The 24,158-nt window shown below is 44.2% G+C and overlaps 1 protein-coding gene and 1 long non-coding RNA gene across 2 annotated transcripts; one reads left to right on the top strand and one right to left on the bottom strand.

Annotated features, from left to right (window-relative positions):
- Positions 1–61: 61 nt before the first annotated feature.
- On the bottom strand, positions 62–13,385 carry LOC135573422 (uncharacterized). The gene is made up of 3 exons (XR_010464744.1): positions 13,189–13,385; positions 8,633–8,857; positions 62–658 (listed from the first exon to the last, which is right to left on the bottom strand). It is a non-coding gene; the product is annotated as an uncharacterized LOC135573422 (long non-coding RNA).
- cln6b (CLN6 transmembrane ER protein b) lies at positions 9,728–23,191 on the top strand. The gene is made up of 8 exons (XM_029668650.2): positions 9,728–10,267; positions 14,227–14,341; positions 15,458–15,556; positions 17,998–18,186; positions 18,711–18,766; positions 20,151–20,273; positions 21,324–21,452; positions 21,653–23,191. The coding sequence occupies exons 1-8, from the start codon at positions 10,206–10,208 to the stop codon at positions 21,801–21,803; spliced, it is 924 nt and encodes a 307-aa protein (XP_029524510.1). The 5' UTR covers positions 9,728–10,205; the 3' UTR covers positions 21,804–23,191.
- The last annotated feature ends 967 nt before the right edge of the window (positions 23,192–24,158 follow it).

The raw sequence follows: 24,158 nt of genomic DNA, 5'->3' as shown, positions 1-24,158 counted from the left end.
ATTATAATAATCTATCTAATAGGCCCAATTAAATGAGAGATGCACATGGTAATTTGTTTTGTATGGCTACTTCAGGAATATGAACTAAACTGTCTCAACATGGCTAGAAAAGGTGAAGAATTTATACGACTCAGGATAAGACCCAGATGCAGACAGTTTGAATAACAGATGTTTATTATAAAACAGGGGACAGGCAAACGACAGGTCAAGGGCAGGCATAGGTCGGTAGTCCAGGGCAGAGTCCGTAAGGTACAGAGTGGCAGGCAGGCTAAGGGGAGGCAGAGGTCAGTAATCCAGGGCAGTGGCAAAATGTACAAAAAAGTAGGCAGGCTCATGGTCAGGGCAGGCAGAATGATCAAAACAGGCATAACTAGACAACAGGGGCTCAAGAAAACAGGAGTACAAAAACATGCTAGTAGACTTGACGAGACAAGACGAATTAGCAAAAGACAAACAGAGAACACAGGTATAAATGCACAGGGGATAATGGGCTACCGAGTGGTGCAGCGGTCTAAGGCACTGCATCTCAGTGCAAGAGGTGTCAGTATAGTACCTAGTTTGAATCCAGGCTGTGTCACATCAGGCCGTGATTGGGAGTTCCATAATGCGGCGCACAATTGGCCCAACGTTGTCTGGGTTTGGCCGGAGTAGGCCGTCACTGTAAATAAGAATTTGTTCTTAACTGACTTGCCTAGTTAAATAAACATTAAATAACATTAAAATGGGGAAGATGGGCGACATCTGGAGGGGGCTGAAGACAAGCACAAAGAAAGGTGAAACAGAACAATAGTGTGATGCAGTAATGGTTGTGATATATGTATTATGTTTAGAAATGAAATATTGTCTTCCCGAGAAATTGGACATTACAGTATTAGGTGTAGCCTACAAACGTCAATGGAAAAGGTGAACCGTCTGTTCTACCGTTAATCTGCGCTTTGGATCGGATTGGATAGAACAAAATACTTCTCATCAAATGAGAGATGGGACAAATGGTACCCTATACACACTTGTTGTAGGCCTATAGGCTATTCCGCAACACGAGTAGCCTATGAAACCATCACAGTTTGAAAAGATTAGGAATGTTTTATTTTAGAATGTAAAGATAAGAAGAAGAAAAAATGTCAGTCATCACTAATGGAAAATGTTTTGCATATTGTTGTTATTTAGTTAGGCTACATGTTTTCTTTGCTATGAATAATCGTGACATATTGTATATTCACCATTTGCACAAGGCTACTACTTTTGCCTTCTTGCAATGCAATTCTTCAACAACTAGAAACTGTGCATATGCATTGTCTAAAGTTTGCAGGAGGATAAGCACATTCTCATTTATAAATGGCAACTTGTGTACGTATGTTTTGGGGCATATTTTGTGCATATGCAACATTTATAAACGAGTTCCCTGGACATTATATTGTACAATTAGAGCACTGTACAGGAAAAAACGATTATTTGTGCCGATGTGGGGTAGGGAGTACTCAGTAGGATCTGGGTCATGGAATAAAAAATAAATAAAAAATTAAAATAATTTTTAAAAAGTCCCCCACATTATTAGAATATAAATAAATAAGTGTCTATAACCTGTATTTCTTGTTAATATGAAAATGTTTTGTCCAAACACTAATAATGATACAACAATTCATATGTTTTCAAATTTAGGGTCGGCAGGTAGCCTAGTGGTTGGAGCGTTGGAACCGCAAGGTTGCTAGATCAAATCCCTGAGCTGACAAGATAAAAATCTGTTGTTCTGCCTCAGAACAAGGCTGTCATTGTAAATAATAATTTATTCTAAACTGCCTTGCCTATTTAAATAAAGGAAAAATATTTAATCAACATAACTGTTCGCTGCTCTGGCCCCCCAATGGTGGAACAAACTCCCTCACGACGCCAGGACAGCGGAGTCAATCACCACCTTCCGGAGACACCTGAAACCCCACCTCTTTCAGGAATACCTAGGATAGGATAAAGTAATCCTTCTCACCCCCCCCCCCCCCTTAAAAGATTTAGATGCACTATTGTAAAGTGGCTGTTCCACTGGATGTCTTAAGGTGAACGCACCAATTTGTAAGTCGCTCTGGATAAGAGCGTCTGCTAAATGACTTAAATGTAAATGTAATAATGATCACAGTGTTCGACATAACAGAACCGAATGTAATAGCATGGTATAATGTTACTGTAAGACAAAAACACCAACAGATTTTTCTCTCATGTGGCCAAAATTCAACAGCGCACATCACCAGGTAAAATACACAGAGGCTATGCTATAGTTTAACACAATCTTCTCAAAAAAAGAGTTCACTGTACATCATTCAAAACAACGCTGTAGGCTACTTCGAAACAACACTGTATAACTCAAGAAGATCTAAATGCATATCCCCATGAAACGGTCGTCACCAGCTTCTATACCCAGAAAGTCATAAACCACACCAATTTCTAAAAGGCATCTTCTTCAAATTTGATTTAAAACATAATCCTAACCGTTTTACTAACCTTAAACACACTGCTAACCTTATTCCTGACCTACAATTAAATTGTGTAGCCAATCTTGACTTTGTGACTGTGGAATCTGACTTTGTGACTGTGGAATCTGACCTTATGTCTGTGGAATCTGACTTTGTGACTGTGGAATCTGACTTTGTGACTGTGGAATCTGACTTTATGTCTGTGGAATCGGACTTTGTGACTGTGGAATCTGACTTTGTGGCTATGGAATCTGACTTTGTGACTGTGGAATCTAATTTAGTGGATATAGAAGCTAGCGGAAACCCCTTCTAACTGATTGAGACCAAATGGTTGACATGCAGATGTTGAACCATTCACGTTTGAATGCGGTAGTTTTTTTTGTCTTACAGTAACGTTATACAATGCTATTATATTCGGTACTGTTATGTAGAATACTATCATTATGTGATCTTGCAGACATTGATTCAGCTTTCATCTAACTTGAATACACGAGCATAATTTGCCCGAGTAGCCTGTCTCTACGCATAGTAGAGAATATACACGTGCTGAAGGTATTCACATGCGCAGGTGATATTTAGTACAGAAAACTGAAGATCCCGGAAAAGTCAGATCCGCAGTGACATACATTATTTTATTAATGTTTTTTGTGTGTTTAAAATAAAATAAAATACTATCACATTACAAATGTAGTGATAACAGACTGCATTTGAAACTTCACGCACTGTAAAACTTTTGGATGACTTATTAAATAATTGTATCGTAAGAGTGGGTATGCTTGTGCATTAATAAGCACACCAAAGACAGCATTAACGATAAGTAATCAAATTAAGATGGCACTTCTAAAAGCCTATTTCACACCATAGCCTGCTGAATTTGATAAATTACTTTTTAAAATTAATTAATTAAGTATGGATCCCAATTATCTGCTGCCAAGGAATCAGCTACTCTTCATGGGGTCCAGCAAAATTAAGGCAGTTATACAATTTTAAAAACATTACAACATATTCACAACAGATTTCACAACACACCACGTGTGTGCCCTCAGGCCCCTACTCCACTACCACATATCTACAACACAAAATCCATGTGTACGTGTGTATAGTGTGTATGTTACCATGTGTGTATGCATGTGTCTGTGCCTGTGTTTGTGTTGCTTCACAGTTTCCGCTGTACCATAAGGTTTATTTACATTTACATTTAAGTCATTTAGCAGACGCTCTTATCCAGAGCGACTTACAAATTGGTGCTTTCACCTTATGACATCCAGTGGAACAGCCACTTTACAATAGTGCATCTAGGTCTTTTAAGGGGGAGGGGGGGGGTGAGAAGGATTACTTTATCCTATCCTAGGTATTCCTTAAAGAGGTGGGGTTTCAGGTGTCTCCGGAAGGTGGTGATTGACTCCGCTGTCCTGGCGTCGTGAGGGAGTTTGTTCCACCATTGGGGGGCCAGAGCAGCGAACAGTTTTGACTGGGCTGAGCGGGAACTGTACTTCCTCAGTGGTAGGGAGGCGAGCAGGCCAGAGGTGGATGAACGCAGTGCCCTTGTTTGGGTGTAGGGCCTGATCAGAGCCTGGAGGTACTGAGGTGCCGTTCCCCTCACAGCTCCGTAGGCAAGCACCATGGTCTTGTAGCGGATGCGAGCTTCAACTGGAAGCCAGTGGAGAGAGCGGAGGAGCGGGGTGACGTGAGAGAACTTGGGAAGGTTGAACACCAGACGGGCTGCGGCGTTCTGGATGAGTTGTAGGGGTTTAATGGCACAGGCAGGGAGCCCAGCCAACAGCGAGTTGCAGTAATCCAGACGGGAGATGACAAGTGCCTGGATTAGGACCTGCTTTTTATATCTGTTTTTTAAATATAATTTTACTGCTTGCATGAGTTACTTGATGTGGAATAGAGTTCCATGTAGTCATGGCTCTATGTAGTACTGTGTGCCTCCAATAGTCTGTTCTGGACTTGGGGACTGTGAAGCGACCTCTGGTGGCATGTCTTATGGGGTATGCATGGGTGTCAGAGCTGTGTGCCAGTAGTTCAAACAGACACCTCGGTGCATTCAACATGTCACCTCTTACAAGTAGTGATGAAGTCAATCTCTCCTCCACTTTGAGCCAGGAGAGATTGACATATTCATTTTATATCTCTGTGTACATCCAAAGTGTTACATCTGCACCTGCCACGCCCTCTACTGCTCATCCTGTCTCCCCTCCCCCAGTGCTCTCTTCCTGTGTGATTGTGTGGGTGGAGATAGGTGTGCTGGAGGTAGAGCAGATCCCCACCAGTTGCAACCTGTTCCATAATCAAGACCTCTACAAATACTCAGCCCTGCCACTTCCACTCTGCCAGATCGTAACCTCTGCTCAGTCAGTCTGCGGTTTTAGACGTTTGTTCCTGCATAGATACTGTTTTCGTGTTGTGCCTGTTTTCCCTTGCCCGACGCTGTATTCTTCTCTGCTACAGTTCTGTCCGCTCTGACTCTGGTGCCGTCTGGTTGACGATGTCAACCTCGGAGCTTGCAAAGCCTTTTTGGTACAATGTTCACTAGTATACGAACAACAGCCCTTCGCTTACGCTAGCGAGCCGGCCAAGATTTCCTTCCTGATCGGCAGCCTCTGTGGAGCAGCGCTTTCCTGGGCCACACGGTGTGGGAGAGACAGTCCCCCATCTGCTCCTCCTCCTTCAGCTTCACAAAGGAGATGAGAGGAGAGTCTTTGACCACCGTGTCTGCGGTAAGGATGCCGCTAAGCGACTCCTGTCCGTCCGTCAAGGCTCCCATAGTGTCGCTGAGATGGCAATCGAGTTTCGCACCCTCGCCACTGAGAGCGGCTGGAATGAGGAGGCCCTTCAGGGAGCATTTCAGTAAGCTCTCACTGAGACCATCAAGGATGAGTTGGTGTCCAGGGATGAGCTAGATGGACTCGAGGAGCTCATCTCTCTCGCCATCTGCATCGACAGCGGTCTCCACGAGCGTCGGAGGGAGAGGGCAGGTAGGGTTGCATGCCCCATCACGACATCTGCTTCTTTGCTTGGTTCTCCTCTGACTGCCTCCCTTCCCAAGTCTCTTCCAGAACCTGAACCCATGCCACTCGGCCGGGCCCGTCTCTCTCCTGAGGAGAGGACAACCTGCCCGCTTGACCCTATCCCCTCCTCTCTTCTCCAGACCATTTCCGGAGACCTTCTCCCTTACCTCACCTCGCTCATCAACTCATCCCTGACCGCTGGCTACGTCCCTTCCGTCTTCAAGAGAGCGAGAGTTGCACCCCTTCTAAAAAACCTACACTCGATCCCTCCGATGTCAACAACTACAGACCAGTATCCCTTCTTTCTTTTCTCTCCAAAACTCTTGAACGTGCCGTCCTTGGCCAGCTCTCCCGCTATCTCTCTCAGAATGACCTTCTTGATCCAAATCAGTCAGGTTTCAAGACTAGTCATTCAACTGAGACTGCTCTTCTCTGTATCACGGAGGCCCTCCGCACTGCTAAAGCTAACTCTCTCTCCTCTGCTCTCATCCTTCTAGACCTATCGGCTGCCTTCGATACTGTGAACCATCAGATCCTCCTCTCCACCCTCTCCGAGTTGGGCATCTCCGGCGCGGCCCACGCTTGGATTGCGTCCTACCTGACAGGTCGCTCCTACCAGGTGGCGTGGCGAGAATCCGTTTCCACACCACGTGCTCTCACCACTGGTGTCCCCCAGGGCTCTGTTCTAGGCCCTCTCCTATTCTCGCTATACACCAAGTCACTTGGCTCTGTCATAACCTCACATGGTCTCTCCTATCATTGCTATGCAGACGACACACAATTAATCTTCTCCTTTCCCCCTTCTGATGACCAGGTGGCGAATCGCATCTCTGCATGTCTGGCAGACATATCAGTGTGGATGACGGATCACCACCTCAAGCTGAACCTCGGCAAGACGGAGCTGCTCTTCCTCCCGGGGAAGGACTGCCCGTTCCATGATCTCGCCATCACGGTTGACAACTCCATTGTGTCCTCCTCCCAGAGCGCTAAGAACCTTGGCGTGATCCTGGACAACACCCTGTCGTTCTCAACTAACATCAAGGCGGTGGCCCGTTCCTGTAGGTTCATGCTCTACAACATCCGCAGAGTACGACCCTGCCTCACACAGGAAGCGGCGCAGGTCCTAATCCAGGCACTTGTCATCTCCCGTCTGGATTACTGCAACTCGCTGTTGGCTGGGCTCCCTGCCTGTGCCATTAAACCCCTACAACTCATCCAGAACGCCGCAGCCCGTCTGGTGTTCAACCTTCCCAAGTTCTCTCACGTCACCCCGCTCCTCCGCTCTCTCCACTGGCTTCCAGTTGAAGCTCGCATCCGCTACAAGACCATGGTGCTTGCCTACGGAGCTGTGAGGGGAACGGCACCTCAGTACCTCCAGGCTCTGATCAGGCCCTACACCCAAACAAGGGCACTGCGTTCATCCACCTCTGGCCTGCTCGCCTCCCTACCACTGAGGAAGTACAGTTCCCGCTCAGCCCAGTCAAAACTGTTCGCTGCTCTGGCCCCCCAATGGTGGAACAAACTCCCTCACGACGCCAGGACAGCGGAGTCAATCACCACCTTCCGGAGACACCTGAAACCCCACCTCTTTAAGGAATACCTAGGATAGGATAAAGTAATCCCTCTCACCCCCCCCTTAAAAGATTTAGATCCACTACTGTTCCACTGGATGTCATAAGGTGAATGCACCAATTTGTAAGTCGCTCTGGATAAGAGCGTCTGCTAAATGACTTAAATGTAAATGTAAATGAGAGGCAGCGGCGAATCATCACTAGGAGCTGCCTATACTGTGGTCAGGTTGGTCACTTTGTCTCCACTCGTTCCCTGCGGGCAGCAAAAGGTATATTGTAACCAAATCGCCAGCCCATCTCCCCTTGCTAGACGGCACCCTTGTGTGGCAGAGCCAGGCTTTTCCTCTGCCTGCGCTTATCGACTCGGGCACCGACGAGAGTTTCCTGGACCGAGGTGTCGTTATCCAGTTGGGCTTGGACACTGTTCCACTCGATTCACCGCTTGATGCCAATGCTCTCAACGGACAGCTCCTCGCCCGTGTCTGAGAGAACTGTCCCTGTCATCCTGCGTCTCTCTGGGAATCACCAGGAAAGGATCAGTCTCCACATAATCGACTGCCCTCTCTTCCCTGGATCTTGGCTATCCTTGGATAAAGCTGCACAATCCACAAATTGACTGGACCACCAGAAAGGTAACCACTTGGAGTTAATTTTGTCACTCAAATTATCTTTGTTCTGCACTTGCCCCTGCCTTGTCTGTGCCCCAGTCCTTTCCACAACCTCCGGACCTGTCATGAGTTCCTCTCTAGTATCACGATCTAGCTTCTGTGTTCAGCAAGCACCACGCCCTGTCGCTGCCGCCTCATCGGCCGTACAACTGCGCAATTGACCTCCAGCCTGGAGTTCCTCTCCCCTGTAGCCTGTTGTACAACCTCTCTCGCCCCGAGCAGGAGGCTATGGAGGTGTACATCCAGGATTCCCTGGCTGTAGGACATACAGTATCAGGCCTTCTTCCTCTTCGGTAGGTGCTGGATTTGTCTTTGTAAAGACAAAAGGATGGGATGCGGAGGTCGTGCATAGACTTCTGTGGGCTGAATAACATCACTGTGAAGAACAAGTATCCCTTGCCACTCATCAGCTCTGCTTTTGCCCCCCTCCATGGTGCCACGGTGTTCACCAAACTCGCCCTCCGGAATGCCTACCACCTTGTCCGCGAGTGGAAACCGGCGTTCAACACACCACTGAGTATTTGGTCATGCCTTTTGGTCTCACTAACGCCCCTGCTGTTTTCCAGAACCTAGTCAATGATGTACTGAGGGATGTGATTTGATGCTTAGTTTTTTTGTGTGGATGACATTTTGATTTTCTTTCTAAGGACTCTTGAGGCTCACCAACAACACGTTTTCTAATGGCTGTTGGAGAATAATCTTTTTGTTAAAGCTGAAAAATGTGAATTCCATGCTTCCTGTCTTTCCTGGGTTATATTATTGCACAGGGATGGTTACGTATGGATCCCGCCAAGGTCAGGGCAGTCAGAGTAGCCTGCACCCTTAAACCTGAAGCAGCTTCAGCATTTCCTGGGGTTTGCACATTTTTATAGATGATTCATCCGCAACCCCAGCCGTCTGGCAGCACCACTCACCGCCACCTCCACTCCGTTCCATTGGACCCCTGAGGCAGAGGCAGCTTTCCTGGAACTCAAATGCCGCTTCACTTCCGCTCCGCTCCTCACCAAGCCAGACCCAGAACTCCAGTTCACCGTGGAGGTGGATGCCTCCGACACCGGGGTAGGTGCTGTTCTGTCTCCACGTTCCCCCCTGTGATCAGAAGCTCCACCCATGTGCATTCCTTTCCAGTAAGCTCTCATCTGCAGAGAAATGATGACATTAGTAACTGGGAACCCCTGGCAGTGAAGCTAGCTCTTGAGGAATGGCGTCACTGGCTGGAGGGTTCTATTCTCCCCTTCGTCGTGTGGACGGACCACAAACCTGTCCTTCACTGGAAATGGTTAAAAAAAAAACTTCTTAGCAAATAGCAATTTCTCAAGCAATACATTTACTAGGACTGTCTGGGAGTGGTCTGAGTGGGGAGGGGACAACTGAATGCTAGCTGTTATGGGCAGAGGTTTGGCACTGTCTTTCTTATTGATGTAGCCCAGCGGTTAGCATGTCGGGCCAGTAATCGGTTAAGTTTGCTAGTTCAAATCCCCAAGCTGACAAGGAACCGTCTATCCATCTGCCCTTGAACAAGGCACTTAACCTTTATTGCTCCAGTGTTGCTGTCAATAATGGCTGATCCATGACCCCACTCTCCGAGGGTGTCTCAGGAGGAGTGGGTTATGCAAAAAAAAAAACATTTCCAGTTGTAAATGTGTGAAACAGAACAACTATAAGCACCCACAATTTGACCTTAATATCATGAATGTCCCATTCACAGCCTGGATTCCACTACTCCCCTTTATAGTATAATCAGTATAATAGAGATGATATAGATATTATAATAATGCAGAGATAAGAGGTATAACAGAGATCATTTTACTGATCATTCTTGTACATGAGGGCACCTTGGTTTGATGGGAGCCGGCTATATATGTGTACCGGGTCGGCCTAAATTGCATCCTATCTGCTCTACTCTGCCAAAATCAGAGATTATGCCCCTGATAAAAAGGGGATGGGGGGAAACAGATTAACGGTTAATCTGCAGGCTACTGAACCATTTCATTTCAATATCCCTTTGGACTCACAGACTCATAGAACTGAAACACGCATTTCAAAATAGATTCACTCAGCCGAACTGTGTGATAATATTTCAGAACTCTCTTCAAGACACGGGTTAGACTTTGAGGGCAATAACAGCCTGTGTCAACTAATGCTGAGGAGAGGAACATCGTGTAAACTACTGGAGAGTGTGGGACTCCCATCTCATCCAAGGCTATTATGTTACAGATTGTCACTGAGCCTGTCAATCTCTATTGTTGCGTTCACTTTGCAAGGAGAGCAGCGGTGAGCGAAAGAAGAGGTTTTGAGGTCGGCATTGTTATTCGGATCGTTGATTAGTCAATTATTCAACACAGATCTACAAATGGCTATTTCCTTTGTGAAATCGTATTTTAGCAACTAGTTCCTTGGGCCAAGTTTAAAGGGACCGGTGGCTGCCAAGTCGGGTCTGAAAGAAGTGATATCGAGGAGAATCTTCATGGTTCTGTTGGAAGGGGGATGCACGCGTCGATGCGGAAACGGCAGAGCTATGCTATGCAGTCGTCAACTTTTCTCTCTAGGTTTGAAAAACAACTTTTTAATATAGCATTTGAAAAACGTAATTTAAATAGCCATACCTAACCAACTCATATCCAATTGAATTGTCTTCCGTTTACTGGCCTTCCCTACCTTTCATATGCATGACCCCCTCACACCTTAAATGTTAATGTCAACATTACGATTATTAACAATTCCATAAGTAGACATATTAAAGCCTAATCATCACCATGTATCTGTAAATAATGCCATACAGTGCACTCTTAAAAAGTTAGAACCAATTAAGGTTCTTGAGAGCGATGCCATAATGGAACCATTTTAGGGTCTCTGAAGAACCATTACATGTGATGGTCCAATAAAGAATCATACAAAAATCCCAAACCAGAAATGTTTTGGCCCTCCAGGACCAGATTTGAATAGCCCTGCTGTCAGGTTTTAAGCCTTATTTGCATATTTCCCAGGGTGCCTTTGGAGTGAATGTTAGTTACCAGTACCACCCATGACTGTTTGCTAGTGACAGAGATATGGTTGTTGCATTCATTCATTTTCAGTCCTGTGGCCTTCACCAAGTGAGAGCCTAACTGAATATGTTGTTATTAATTTTATTATTTTAAGGGTCTGATTCTGATCAGCGATAATAGCACATGTAAATTAAAAACAATTCCCCTTTTATGCACTTTTCTCTATGGGTATTCTGACCTTGAACCTAAGCATGAGGATAGCATGCTATTCACCCACTATTCGTTTGGGGTGGAAATCAAATAAATTAATGTCGGGTGGAGGTTTGTCTACAGATACACCATATTCTGACCTGGACTTAATTCACTAATAATTCCACCACCTTTAAGCGCAAGGAAACCATGAATAAGGTCTAGCGAATCTACCGGTTCCAAGTGGAAAAAGCATCTACTGTATTTTTTACAATAGAAATAACACAATTCTCCATGCACTGTAATTTAGAACTTGACTGTCTTAATGTATTAATGATAGGCTACCCCGACATTCTCTGTTTCCTACTTATATCACGTTAGATATTAGCCACTATCAGTATCAGCCATCAGTAGGCCTAATAACCACGCATATTCAACTGCCAATGTACTGTTAGTCTCCTTCAGTTGGTATAGCCTACATTATCATTTAATATAATTACATTGTTTAGTTTACCTTCATTTGCTTCCTTTGTAAACGCTGTCATGGCCGCGTGGTTGTTGCTGAGGATCATTATTAACAGTTGATAATATTTTAAAAAGACAGGGAGGCTAATTAAATCGTTACGGAGCGGAGATCCAAGCCTTAAGCCTTAACAGTTTTAACCCGACGCATGGCGCAATATTTGACTGTGTCATCGCGCAGTTCCATGGTTAGTGGAGGCAATAGATGAGGGTATAGCCTACTTTTGTAACCTATTCGCCCTACTATAATTTTATGAAAACTAATCTTCCAACATTACCATGCGTTGAAGAACTGAATGTGGCAAATGTATGAATTAATAAAACCACCCTTTCCATTCTTTCGTGCTTAAATGCTTCCCTAAACCTAAATTATCAGAATTCTTTTGATTTAAAAAAAATCTACCAATTGGTGATGAAACAGAGACGAATATGCATACTTGGCTTTCTTTCATTGATGCCTAATATTCTGAACCCGTTTTCTCGATATATTCAAGTCTGTCGATGAAATTCAAACTTAAAAGGTACACCGTATTTAAAGGGATGGCTTAAAATAAATGTACTGAAACCCCCACTGAATAAAATCTCCACGAGATAATCTGTTGGTCGGCAAGTGGGAGGGTTTTCTGTGGTTGAATTACATTTATTCAGAGTGCGCAAGGTACCCGCACCTTCAGAGGGCATTACGCGACTGAATAAGGTAAGGTTGAATACCAAATACTGTGACGTGCAAAGGAAAGGCGTGTGTAAGAAATCTGGAATCGGGTCCTAAGACAATAAAATGTATATTTCATATTTATTTTGCGGACATAGTTTTACCCTAATACAATGGTCTAAAACTCATAGTTTACAGGCCACATCGGGCCTGCAAGTTACGTTATGCTGGCTTGCAAAGTGATTGTAATTGTAATTCGTATTGGCATCCAGCCAGAGTGGGGATATCCAACATTTTTGAATTTTTATTCATCCACAACCTGCATTCAGAAGGTTTGCCAGGTTGGAAAAACTAAGATATGAGACTACCTTAAACATCTAACTGGAACAACCATTTCAGTAACGGGTGCAATACGACCAAGTAGGAGATTGGAATAGTTTAGAAAAATGTATGAAACAAGATATTGAAACAAACAATTCTTAGAATCAACCTGCAATAGAGCATGCTGGGAAATATAGTTAATGATGGGTCTGGTTTTGGTTAAACTCTGGTGTCAATAACCAGAGTTTAACCAAAACCACACCCATCATTATCATATTTCCATGGGGTTATTTTACACTGAGTGTTAATTTAACTCCTGAATCAACACTAGAAATGTTACACTGAAAAATCAACACAAGTTGACACTGGCCAATTTTCTGGGTGATATGAAAGTGACACATCTGCAGGCTTCCATACATTTCAAGAACCTTTTAGAATTATGAAGAATCGTAGATGCCATGTCAAGAACCCCACACTTCACAAATGTTGTTTTTTGGGGCAAGAGTTCTCCAAGGAACCTTAAGAGCTGAGGAATAACCATTTAAGAATCTTTCTTTTTGTATGTGTATTATCATACATTATCTAACCAAGGTATAGTTCCCCTATTGTGCATGCTGCAAGTAAGTGCTCAAATGCCCATTACCAGGCATTTCCTTTCCTTCTGTGGGATTAACAGGGTCAGTCCCCATGAGTGAATGTGTCACATTAGTCTGAAATATAGCCCACAGAAAGGTGATACTATGGCCTGCCAAGTGCAGCTGCTGCCTCTCCTCTCTTAGCTCCACTCAGGAGTACTGACCTTATGAAACCAGCGTGCAGGAGGAGCTTGTTCTGTCGGGATTTGAAAGAGACAAATCGGATGAGATTAGAGTTGATTCTCCAGGCCGTGCCAGGATTGGGAAAGGGAAGAGGTCCTCTCTGCCACAGGATCAGGACAGGCACTCATTTGTCACCCCAACCACTGCTGATGCTCCACATAGTGTGCACAGAGGCTCCCATAATCCGACTTCCAACTCAGGCAGCTGAATGGAAGCTAAGGCCAAATGGGTTCTGCTAGGGAATGTGTGGAGCCAGCAGTGGATCGCTCTCTCAACTGCATGTGTCTTGTTTAATGACCAAATAAAGACAATAAACTTGAGAGAGAGAGATGACAGCAGCGTTGTTGTTTTGTTCTTTTGTTGGCCTTGTTAATGTTGGGGCCAGGAGGAACAGCTGGGATTCAAAAATGCCAGAATATGGTCTGATGTGTAAAGCCTAATATCTTACAGCAGAGAAAGCCTGTGCAGACCTACTGCTTAAGACTGTAGAGGAGGCATGTCACCCAACCCTGTGTATATACTGTGTATCCTCCCCCTCAGGACTCTGTCTTTGAACAGACATCTCTCCTTTCCAACAACTTGAGCCTGTTGAGGTTCCTACTCTTTCAACACTGTCTCTTTTATTTGTTTTACCTTTATTTAACTAGGCAAGTAAGTTAAGAACAAATTTTTATTTTCAATGACGGCCTAGGAACAGTGGGTTAACTGCCTGTTCAGGGGCAGAACAACAGACCTTGTCTACTCGGGGGCTTGAACTTGCAACCTTCCGGTTACTAGTCCAACTCTCTAACCACTAGGCCACCCTGCCGCCCCTGCTGCTCTGAACTATACATACTTTGTGTAACCAAACCTAATGCACCCTGCAGAGAGTAAAGCCTAGCTTCAGGGTTATTATTGATGTCAATTCAAAGTCGGAGCACATAATCCTTTTAAATTTAATAATGAGCTTACTTGTCCTCCTAACACACAACAGGCATGGGTCCATATTGATCTTATTTTGTCCTCCTTATACACAATAGGCATGGGTCCAGAGACATGGACTCATCTCTGCTGAAGCCCAAGTTCCACCTGGACCTGTGGGTCAGTTTCACCATCCAGAACTGGCTGCTGGACTTCGGGAGGCCCATTGTCATGGTGAGTGAAATAAAAATAAAAAGTATTATTGACTTGAATGGCAATGTCCGGTCTAGTAATTCTATTTATATGACTACAACTCAATTGGTTACATTTACATTTACATTTAAGTCATTTAGCAGACGCTCTTATCCAGAGCGACTTACAAATTGGTGCGTTCACCTTAAGACATCCAGTGGAACAGCCACTTTACAATAGTGCATCTAAATCTTTTAAGGGGGGTGAGAAGGATTACTTTATCCTATCCTAGGTATTCCTGAAAGAGGTGGGGTTTCAGGTGTCTCCGGAAGGTGGTGATTGACTCCGCTGTCCTGGCGTCGTGAGGGAGTTTGTTCCACCATTGAGGGGCCAGAGCAGCGAACAGTTTTGACTGGGCTGCGCGGGAACTGTACTTCCTCAGTGGTAGGGAGGCGAGCAGGCCAGAGGTGGATGAACGCAGTGCCCTTGTTTGGGTGTAGGGCCTGATCAGAGCCTGGAGGTACTGAGGTGCCGTTCCCCTCACAGCTCCGTAGGCAAGCACCATGGTCTTGTAGCGGATGCGAGCTTCAACTGGAAGCCAGTGGAGAGAGCGGAGGAGCGGGGTGACGTGAGAGAACTTGGGAAGGTTGAACACCAGACGGGCTGCGGCGTTCTGGATGAGTTGTAGGGGTTTAATGGCACAGGCAGGGAGCCCAGCCAACAGCGAGTTGCAGTAATCCAGACGGGAGATGACAAGTGCCTGGATTAGGACCTGCGCTGCTTCCTGTGTGAGGCAGGGTCGTACTCTGCGGATGTTGTAGAGCAATTCTCTTACTCTTGGTTGTCGGAGGTTGTGCAGTAGCACTTTCATAATATGGCCTATTCCATCTTAAACGTCCAGACTGGTTTTAAAACAGTATCTGGTCACAATGAGTGGTGTATGGTAACTTTGACACAAAAAAAGAACTACAGGTACCTAGTATCAAATGTCAAGTAGTGGTGCTTTTTTCAACAACACCCCAGAAACCACAGTAATTATTAGGTCAGTGTAACAATTACCATACTACCATGTTGTTTCTGAGTATATTCAATGCTTATTACATGTCCCTGTTGTGTATTGTTTTCCCCTCCTCTAACTGATAAACTGTATTTCTTCAGATCATCCTCCCTCTAGAGTGGTTCCCCCTGAACAGACCCAGTGCTGGGGACTACTTCCACATGGCTTACAACATCATCACACCCTTCCTGCTTCTCAAGGTAACCAATCATGGCACACAGAGACAGGGTGGTGTTCATTAGACACACCATAGCGATACGTTTCAAAACTGATACAAAAACAAGTGTTTCTTGTTGGACAAGTCCAGGTAGTACATTCCTGTTCTAGTTAGTTTTCTTCATCTTGGTGCCTAATGAACACAAGGCACGACAACCCAGTTGAATGCTACATGATGAGGGCACGCTGCTGTCCCTCCAACATTGGCTTCTCTGCAGGCACTCTGGCAGTTTATAAGGGACACTTTGAAGGCATTGACATTAACTTGCTAAAGCAGATGCCAGCTCCACTCAGCCAGGCCAGTAACGGGAAGGTCAGACGGTCGTTTACTCGTTTAATGGAACATCACGCTCTCTGTAGCCAATGTGAGTAAGACCTTTAAACAGGTCAACATTCACAAGGCCGCAGGGCCAGACGGATTACCAGGATGTGCACTCAGAGCATGCGCTGACCAACTGGTAAGGTAAGTGTCTTCACTGACATTTTCAAACTCTCTCTGACTGAGTCTGTAATAGCTACATGTTTCAAGCACCATATTCCCTGTGCCCAAGAACGCCAAGGTAATTTGCCTAAATGACTACCGACCCGTAGCACTCATGTCTGAGACATGAAGTGCTTTGAAAGGCTGGTCATGGCTCACATCGACACCCTCATCTGAGAAACCCTAGACCCACCCAAAGTTGCATACCGCCCCAAAAGATCCACACATGACACAATCTCTATTTCACTCCACATGGCCCTTTTTCCCCTTTTTTTAACTAGGCAAGTCAGTTAAGAACAAATTCTTATTTTCAATGACGGCCTAGGAACAGTGGGTTAACTGCCTGTTCAGGGGCAGAACGACAGATTTGTACCTTGTCAGCTCGGGGATATTGAACTTGGAACCTTTCGGTTACTAGTCCAACGCTCTAACCACTAGGCTACCCTGCCGCCTAATCAAAAGGAACACCTACGTGGGAATGCTGTTCATTGACTACAGTTCAGCATTCAACACCATAGTGCCCTCAAAGCTCATCACTATGCTAAGGACTCTGGGACTAAACACCTCCCTCTACAACTGGATCCTGGACTTCCTGACGGGCCACCCCCAGGTGGTGATGGGTAGGCAACAACACATCTGCCACGCTGATCCTCAACAAGGGGCACCTCAGAGGGATGCATGCTCAGTCCTGTACTCCCTGTTTACCCATGACTGTGTGGCCAAGAACGACTCCAACACCATCATTAAGTTAGCCGACGACATAACAGTGGTAGGCCTGATCGCCGACAATGATGAGACAGCCTATAGGGAGGAGGTCAGAAACCTGGCAGTGTAGTGCCAGATCAACAACCTCTCCCTCAACGTGATCAAGACAAAGGAGCTGATTCGTGGATTACAGGAAAAGAAGGGCCGAGCACATCCCCATTCATATCAACGGGGCTGTAGTGGACCGGGTCAAGAGCTGGTGTTAACATCACCAACAAAACTATTATGGTCCAAACACACCAAGACAGTCATGAAGAGGGCAAGACAACGCCTATTCCCCCTCAGGAGGGCAAGACAACTATTCCCCTTCAGAAGATTTGGCATGGGTCCTCAGATCCTCAAAAAGTTCTTCAGCTGCACAATCGATGACTGGTTGCATCAACACCTGGTATGGTAACCGCTCGGCATCCGACCGCAAGGCGCTTCAAAGGGTAGTGCAAACGGCCCAGTTCATCACTGGGGCCAAGCTTCCTGCCATCCAGGACCTCTATACCTGGCGGTGTCAGAGGAAGGCCCTAAAAATTGTTAGACTCCAGCCACCCCAGTCATAGACTGTTCTCTCTACTACCACACGGCAAGCGGTACTGGAGTGCCAAGTCTGGGACCAAAAAGCACCTGAATAGCTTCAACCCTCAAGCCATAAGACTGCTGAACACTTAATCAAATGGCTACTCGGACTATTTTTATTGACCCCCTTTTTGTAACGCTGCTGCTACTCGCTGTCACTAGTCACTTTACCCGTACCTATATTACATATGACCTCAGTTACCTCGACTAACCCGTCCTCCCGCACATTGACTTGGTACCGGTACCCCCTGTAAAATATATAGCCTCGTTATTGTTATTTTACTGTGTTACTTTTTTTGTTGCTTTAGTTTATATAGCAAATATTTTCTTACTCTGTATTGATGGTTAAGGGCTTGTAAGTAAGGATTTCACTGTAAGGTCTAGCTAGACCTGTTGTATTCAGCGCATGAGACAAATACAATTTGATTAGTCCTGTCTCAGATAAAACCCATTCACACGTTGGACTGAGGAAGCTGAAAGATCATAGCTGTCAAGTTGAACAGAGAACATAACCTTTATGTCCCTGCTGGCCTGCCATCTCCAACTAACCCCCCTGTTGAAATTGTCCCCAGAAGGAATTTCACTGCCCAATTCTCTCCCATCCCTCTCCAGTTGATCGAGCGTAGCCCCAAGACCCTGCCCCACGCCGCCGTGTACCTGTGCATCATCACCTTTGTGATGGGCGCCAGCATTCACCTGGTGGGTGACTCCATTAACCATCGCCTCCTGTTGAGTGGTTACCAGCTCCACTTGTCTGTCAGAGAGAACCCCATCATCAAGAACCTCCAGCCTGCCTCTCTGGTACTCCACCATGACACCCTCTATACCTCTCTCATACTCAGGAGCACTTGTCTTGACCAGCGGGCAAGCTGGTTTTAATTACATCTTTACAACCAGTTTAAAGCTTATGTGGAATTTTGTAATTTCAATCAGTTTTTCCAGGATGTTATTACAAGGTTGTAACAAAGTCATTTCATCCAGTTTTGCCGTAAACCGCTGGGTGGAGAAAATAAGTGTCCTCCCCACCCTTACCCCACACAATAACAAACCAGTATCTGCCTACTACATTGTGCATAGTCAATAACACTGTGAAAGCTAAATGTAAAAGCTGTGAAAGTCAAGGATGCCATACTCCGCTGAATACTGTGTGTAACTGCTATACTTATACTGTGTGTAACTTTTTACATTGTTTTTGCTTATTGGATAGGCTTTTTTTTGTTTAAAGACCAAACATGAAATTGTAGTACTCATTAGCATGATTTGATTGGATTCTATTTTGGTAATAGCAGAAATGCTGTACCTTTACTGTCCTCTTCTTCCCACAGATAGATTCATTTGAGCTACTTTACTATTATGATGAAAAGCTTGGCCATTCTATGTGGTAAGGAGCATGTTTGCTCGAAACTACACTACCGTTCAAAAGTTTGAGGTCACTTAGATATGTCCTTGTTTTTGAAAGAAGAGCACATTCATTGTCCATTAAAATAACATCAAATTGATCACAAATACAGTGTAGACATTGTTAATGTTGTAAATGGCTATTGTAGCTTGAAACGGCATATTTTTTTAATGGAATATCTTCATAGGCGTACAGAGGCCCATTATCAGCAACCATCACTCCGGTGTTCCAATGGCACGGTGTGTTAGCTAATCCAAGTTGATCATTTTAAAAAGCTAATTGATCATTAGAAAACCCTTTTGTAATTATGTTAGCACAGCTGAAAACTGTTGTTCTGATTAAAGGGGGGCGGCAGGGTAGCCTAGTGGTTAGAGCGATGGACTAGTAACCGGAAGGTTGCAAGTACAAACCACTGAGCTGACAAGGTACAAATCTGTCGTTCTGCCCCTGAAAAGGCAGTTAACCCACTGTTCCTAGGCCGTCATTGAAAATAAGAATTTGTTCTTAACTGACTTGCCTGGTTAAATAAAAAAAGAAGCAATAAAACTGGCCTTCTTTAGACTAGTTGAGTATCTGGAGCATCACCTTTAGTGGGTTCGATTACAGGCTCAAAATGGCCAGAAACAAAACTTTCTGAAACTCAGTCTATTCTTGTTCTATTCCATGCGAGAAATTGCCAAGAAACGGAAGATCTTGTACAACGCTGTGTACTACTCCCTTTACAGAACAGCGCAAACTGGCTCTAACCAGAATAGAAAAAGGAGTGAGAGGCCCCGGTGCACAACTGAGCAAGAGGACAAGAACATTAGAGTGTCGAGTTTAAGAAACAGACACCTCACAAGTCCTCAACTGGCAGCTTCATTAAATAGTACCCGCAAAACACCAGTCTCAATGTCAACAGTGAAGAGGTGACTCTGGGATGCTGGCCTTATTCCTTAAGAAATCAGCCGTTTCCAGCTACAATAGTCATTTACAACCTTAACAATGTCTACACTGTATTTCTGATCAATTTGATGTTATTTTAATGGACAAAAAATGTGATTTTCTTTCAAAAACAAGGACATTTCTAAGTGACCCCAAACTTTTGAACAGTAGTGTATCTTTACTTTACTGTACTGTACTGAATGACTGAATCAGACGAAAAAGGTCATTTCACCTTGCCCATAGCTATAGATGAATTTATACCATTCAAACTGTGAATGTCATATGAGATTACATCGACGTGAAGACTGTCATAGATACATTGACATGATGTGCAGTGTTTGCAGCTTACCAGCATTTTAATCACTTTCAATTATTGAATCTTCCCTGGGAAAAACACAATTGAACATGATTGAAAATGTGCCTTTTTTCTTCTCTTCCACAGGTATGTTCCCTTCTTCCTCATCCTCTTCCTCTACTTCACTGGTTGCTTCACACACATCAAGGAGGAGAAGAGGATGCCGCTCGCTGCTTGGTTTCTTCTCGCTCCCAGCGCCGTCTACTATTGGTCAGCCTCTTTAGTGACACATCATACTATCACAGCCTGTAATGCTAGAATGTTTGCTTTGTTTCTGTCCGAATCCACTGTGATTGAACACAATGACTTAGCCCTGGGCAAAGGGCAGGACACGTCAGTGTATCGTGTGTGTTTGTGAGGGAGGGAGGGAGGGAGGGAGGGAGGGAGGGAACGAAGGATGCACCGTACATTCTGATTCCAATGGGCTCTTGTCCATTATTCACCACAGCAAAACTGACTTCCTGAGACTTGCCCTCTATCTGTAGAGTTCTTTATGGGCTGCGTTCACAAGGTCACACAGGTGGTGCAGAGTTACAGTATTTCCCTTCAGAGGTCTCCTTAATGCTACTAAAATGTAACATGATGGAAGAGTTATCAGGTCAAATAAAAGGCACTGAATGTTTTTAGGCAACATTTTGAATGGCTTTTTATCCTTTATGTCAACTGTATGGGATTGTTCCGCAGTCACAGATTACGCCTAGTCCTCGACTAAAAAGCAAGCTCAGTGGAGAATCTCTATTGAAAGTACTTTTTTAGTGCTAGGCTTAATATGTGTTGAGGAAACCTCCCCTATGTGCGAATATGAAATGTAGCAGTTGACAGGAAAGGATTTCATCCATTGTTTCCGAAGTAGTTTGATACTTTGGGTCCATTTCAATGAACGAGGCAAAGAGAGAGTATGGCCCGATCCCAAATCGACCTGTAGACTTGTGGAGATCTGAGAGGATTTGACCGGTGTAAGCAATATAATAATAGATCCACCGTGCACTCTGATAGGATAGGTGGAAATGTCCCCATGCTTATATCAATTAAACATTCTCAGATCTCTACAAGTGCATTGATCTTAGGGTATCAGTGTCAATTGAGACAGATACCAAAAAGGCAGCAGCATAAGACCACCTCCTCCATCCAGGTACCTTGACTGCGTCATGTTCAAGGTGCCAAGCGGAAGAAAACTGTGTAACAGGGAGGGGACTTAAGTAACCCAATTTTTGTCATCTATCACATGTGCTAAATTGAACACAGCTCTACTCTGTACAGGTACCTGATCACAGAGGGCCAGATCTTCATCCTCTTCATCTTCACCTTCTTTGCCATGACGGCCACAGTGATGCACCAGAAACGTAAAGGCTTTGTCCCTGATAGCAATGGGCTCTTCCTGCTCTACAGGTATAATAATGATACTGTTTCCTACATTGTTTGTTCCTTGTTTTTCTTTAAGAATATTTGGGGCGATTTCCCGGACACAGATTAAGGCTAAAACCCATGGACTAGGACTAGGATTAATCCGTGTCTGAGAAACCACCCCTTTATTTAAAGTGAATTGAGACCTGAGCAAAATGCATTTTAAAATAAACTTGACTTGACAGTTTCTCCATCGCCCTGGGTCTGGTCAGCATCTGGGTGGCTTGTCTCTGGAGCGACCAGGTCCTCCGCAAGAAATACCGCGGGGTCATCTACATACCGGAGCCTTGGGCCTTCTACACTCTGCACATCAGAGACAAGGGGGCATCAGCTTGAGCAAGGCAAATTGCAGAATCGGTAATCTTGATCACATAATGAGTAGCTACTTTGGATGCAGGTGCACAGCAGAGACAATCAGCGTGTTGGATGGAATCAGTTTGAGCAAGCGAGGCACAGAATCACTTATCTTGATCACCCATAATATAATGAGTAGCTATCTGGGATGCAAGGTGATTTGCAGATTTTTCCCATTCCGACTGCAATGCAGTCGATCTCCAACACGCGCACAATCACTAGCTGCTCAAATGACTCACTCTAGTCATGTGTGCTGGGAGGAAAAGAAAGAGGGATAGAGCACGAGTTTACCTACTATGCAACAAAAATAGAAGAGTAAGAGATGTTGAGGGGTACTGTACTCTTGGGACTGTGTCAAGAACTTGAATTATCTCCGAAGTGAAGTAACTTTTTTTTTACTAAGGTTTAAGTTACCTAAGATAAATTAACTTGATTGCGTATGCAGATACAGATATGAAATTCCTCCATTGCTTAATTTTTTACAGAGAAGTGATGTGGTGTAATCAATGCAAGCCCTGTTGATTGTGTCATATGTCTCAGAACAGTAGAGCTCAGAACAGTGGAGCTGAGCCAGCACCATCTGGCAACACTGAATGGAGACTGGAGAAACTGAATGTATGATTCTCCTGGGATTCCTGCAGAGATGCTTTTCGATCACACACACTCACCAGGGTTGGGGTCAATTTCATTTTGGTGTCAATGCCATTTCCAGTCAATTCAGGAAGTACACTGATTTTCCTTGTTGAAAAGCTACGGAATAGAATTGACCCAAACTCGGTCACTCACTCTATACCCTTTATCAGGATTGAAAAGATCATTATAGTTTTATCAATGTTCAGAAGCAGATTTGATGTAGTTCCTTGGATGATATGAAGTCATCTTAGCTTTTATTATGATGTGCACCACCAACACTGTGAGGAAATTTTAGCTGACAATGTTTTATTATGGCTTGACTCATTTAAAATATTTTTTCAATGTCTACCTTTATCTTTTCCACCTTGTTTCATACTGTGTTCTTGTAGAATGTAAAGGTAGACTCAGCTAAATGACAGCACCAGAGATGAGCGAGATGCAACACTTTGCTCTCACGCAGTCACACACAGTATCTGCGCATGTGCACGGATTCAGTTCACACTGTTCACAGTGTGGTAGCCTGGGCACCAAAACAGCCAAAGTTGAGGCTCATCGCTTTTAGTTGTTTGCAGAAATTGACCCACTATGCTGTTTCATTTCTGCATCTTCATCATATCGCTGAGTCTACCTTTAAGAGAGGAAAATATTGACTAATTATTTTCCTATATTCCAATGTATATATTCTATACTGTCCTTGTCCAAACTATTGTTGTAGCCCATAAATAAATAATGAATTATGTTTAGTTTGTGTTGTATGCTCACTTACACAAGTACAGATTGTAAGGTCTGAAATGTCCCAATGCGGCAAACTCAAACTGTTAGACATAGCTGTTATTATAACCTGGGTGGTTTGAGCCCTGAATGCTGATTGGCTGACAGCTGTGGTATATCAGAACGTATACCACGGGTATGACAAAACATTTATTGGTAACCAGTTTATAATAGTAATAAGGCAACTCTGGGGTTTGTGTTATATGGCCAGTATACCACGGCTAAGGGCTGTATCCAGGCACTCTGCGTTGTGTTGTGCTTAAGAACAGCCCTTAGCCGCAGTATATTGACCATATACCACACCCCCTCCGGCCTTATTGTTTAATTATAGCCCAATGGCCGCAAGATGGCAGTACTGTATTATTCCTTTTACGTTGTTTGTCATCTTATTTCCGAATTGAATGTGCAGGCTACAATGGCATCAGTTTCCTCCTTAAATCAATTTAATGGCTTGTCTATGGAAAGAAACAGAAAATATGTATACTGTCTTAATAAAACACAATTTTCCACCACTATGCTAGAGTGACTAATGCTACACAGGGATGTTGCTTACCACATTCAGCCAATGATGTTGCAGCAGTCTGTTTTCACCCCTGGTCTGTTTAAAAAATAAAGGTGGTGCTTACTAGTCAGAAGTTGGATCAAAGATAACCTTGAAAGTTCCATATAAATGCTTTTTTATTATTTATCTACAACTATTTTAAATTAGAAATTGAACATAGCAGTGTTTTGGAGGAGAGTGACTGCTATTTCATCTCTCATGATTTTAACATCTTTGTCCGTATATGAAAAGACAATCAAGTCCTCCTTCAGAACACATTCAGCAAACTGGGGAAAAAAATTGGTTTCCCCAACAAAATTGTTACACTTAAGATTCAAATTCGCAAGTATACAATGACACAGCTAAAATATAATTTGACAGTTATGTTTTGC

Source organism: Oncorhynchus nerka, linkage group LG9a (assembly GCF_034236695.1).
Source record: "Oncorhynchus nerka isolate Pitt River linkage group LG9a, Oner_Uvic_2.0, whole genome shotgun sequence".
In the NCBI taxonomy this organism is placed as follows: domain Eukaryota; kingdom Metazoa; phylum Chordata; class Actinopteri; order Salmoniformes; family Salmonidae; genus Oncorhynchus; species Oncorhynchus nerka.
Note: the sequence above shows the minus strand (reverse complement) of the source record. Positions and strands in the feature narration are given on the sequence as shown.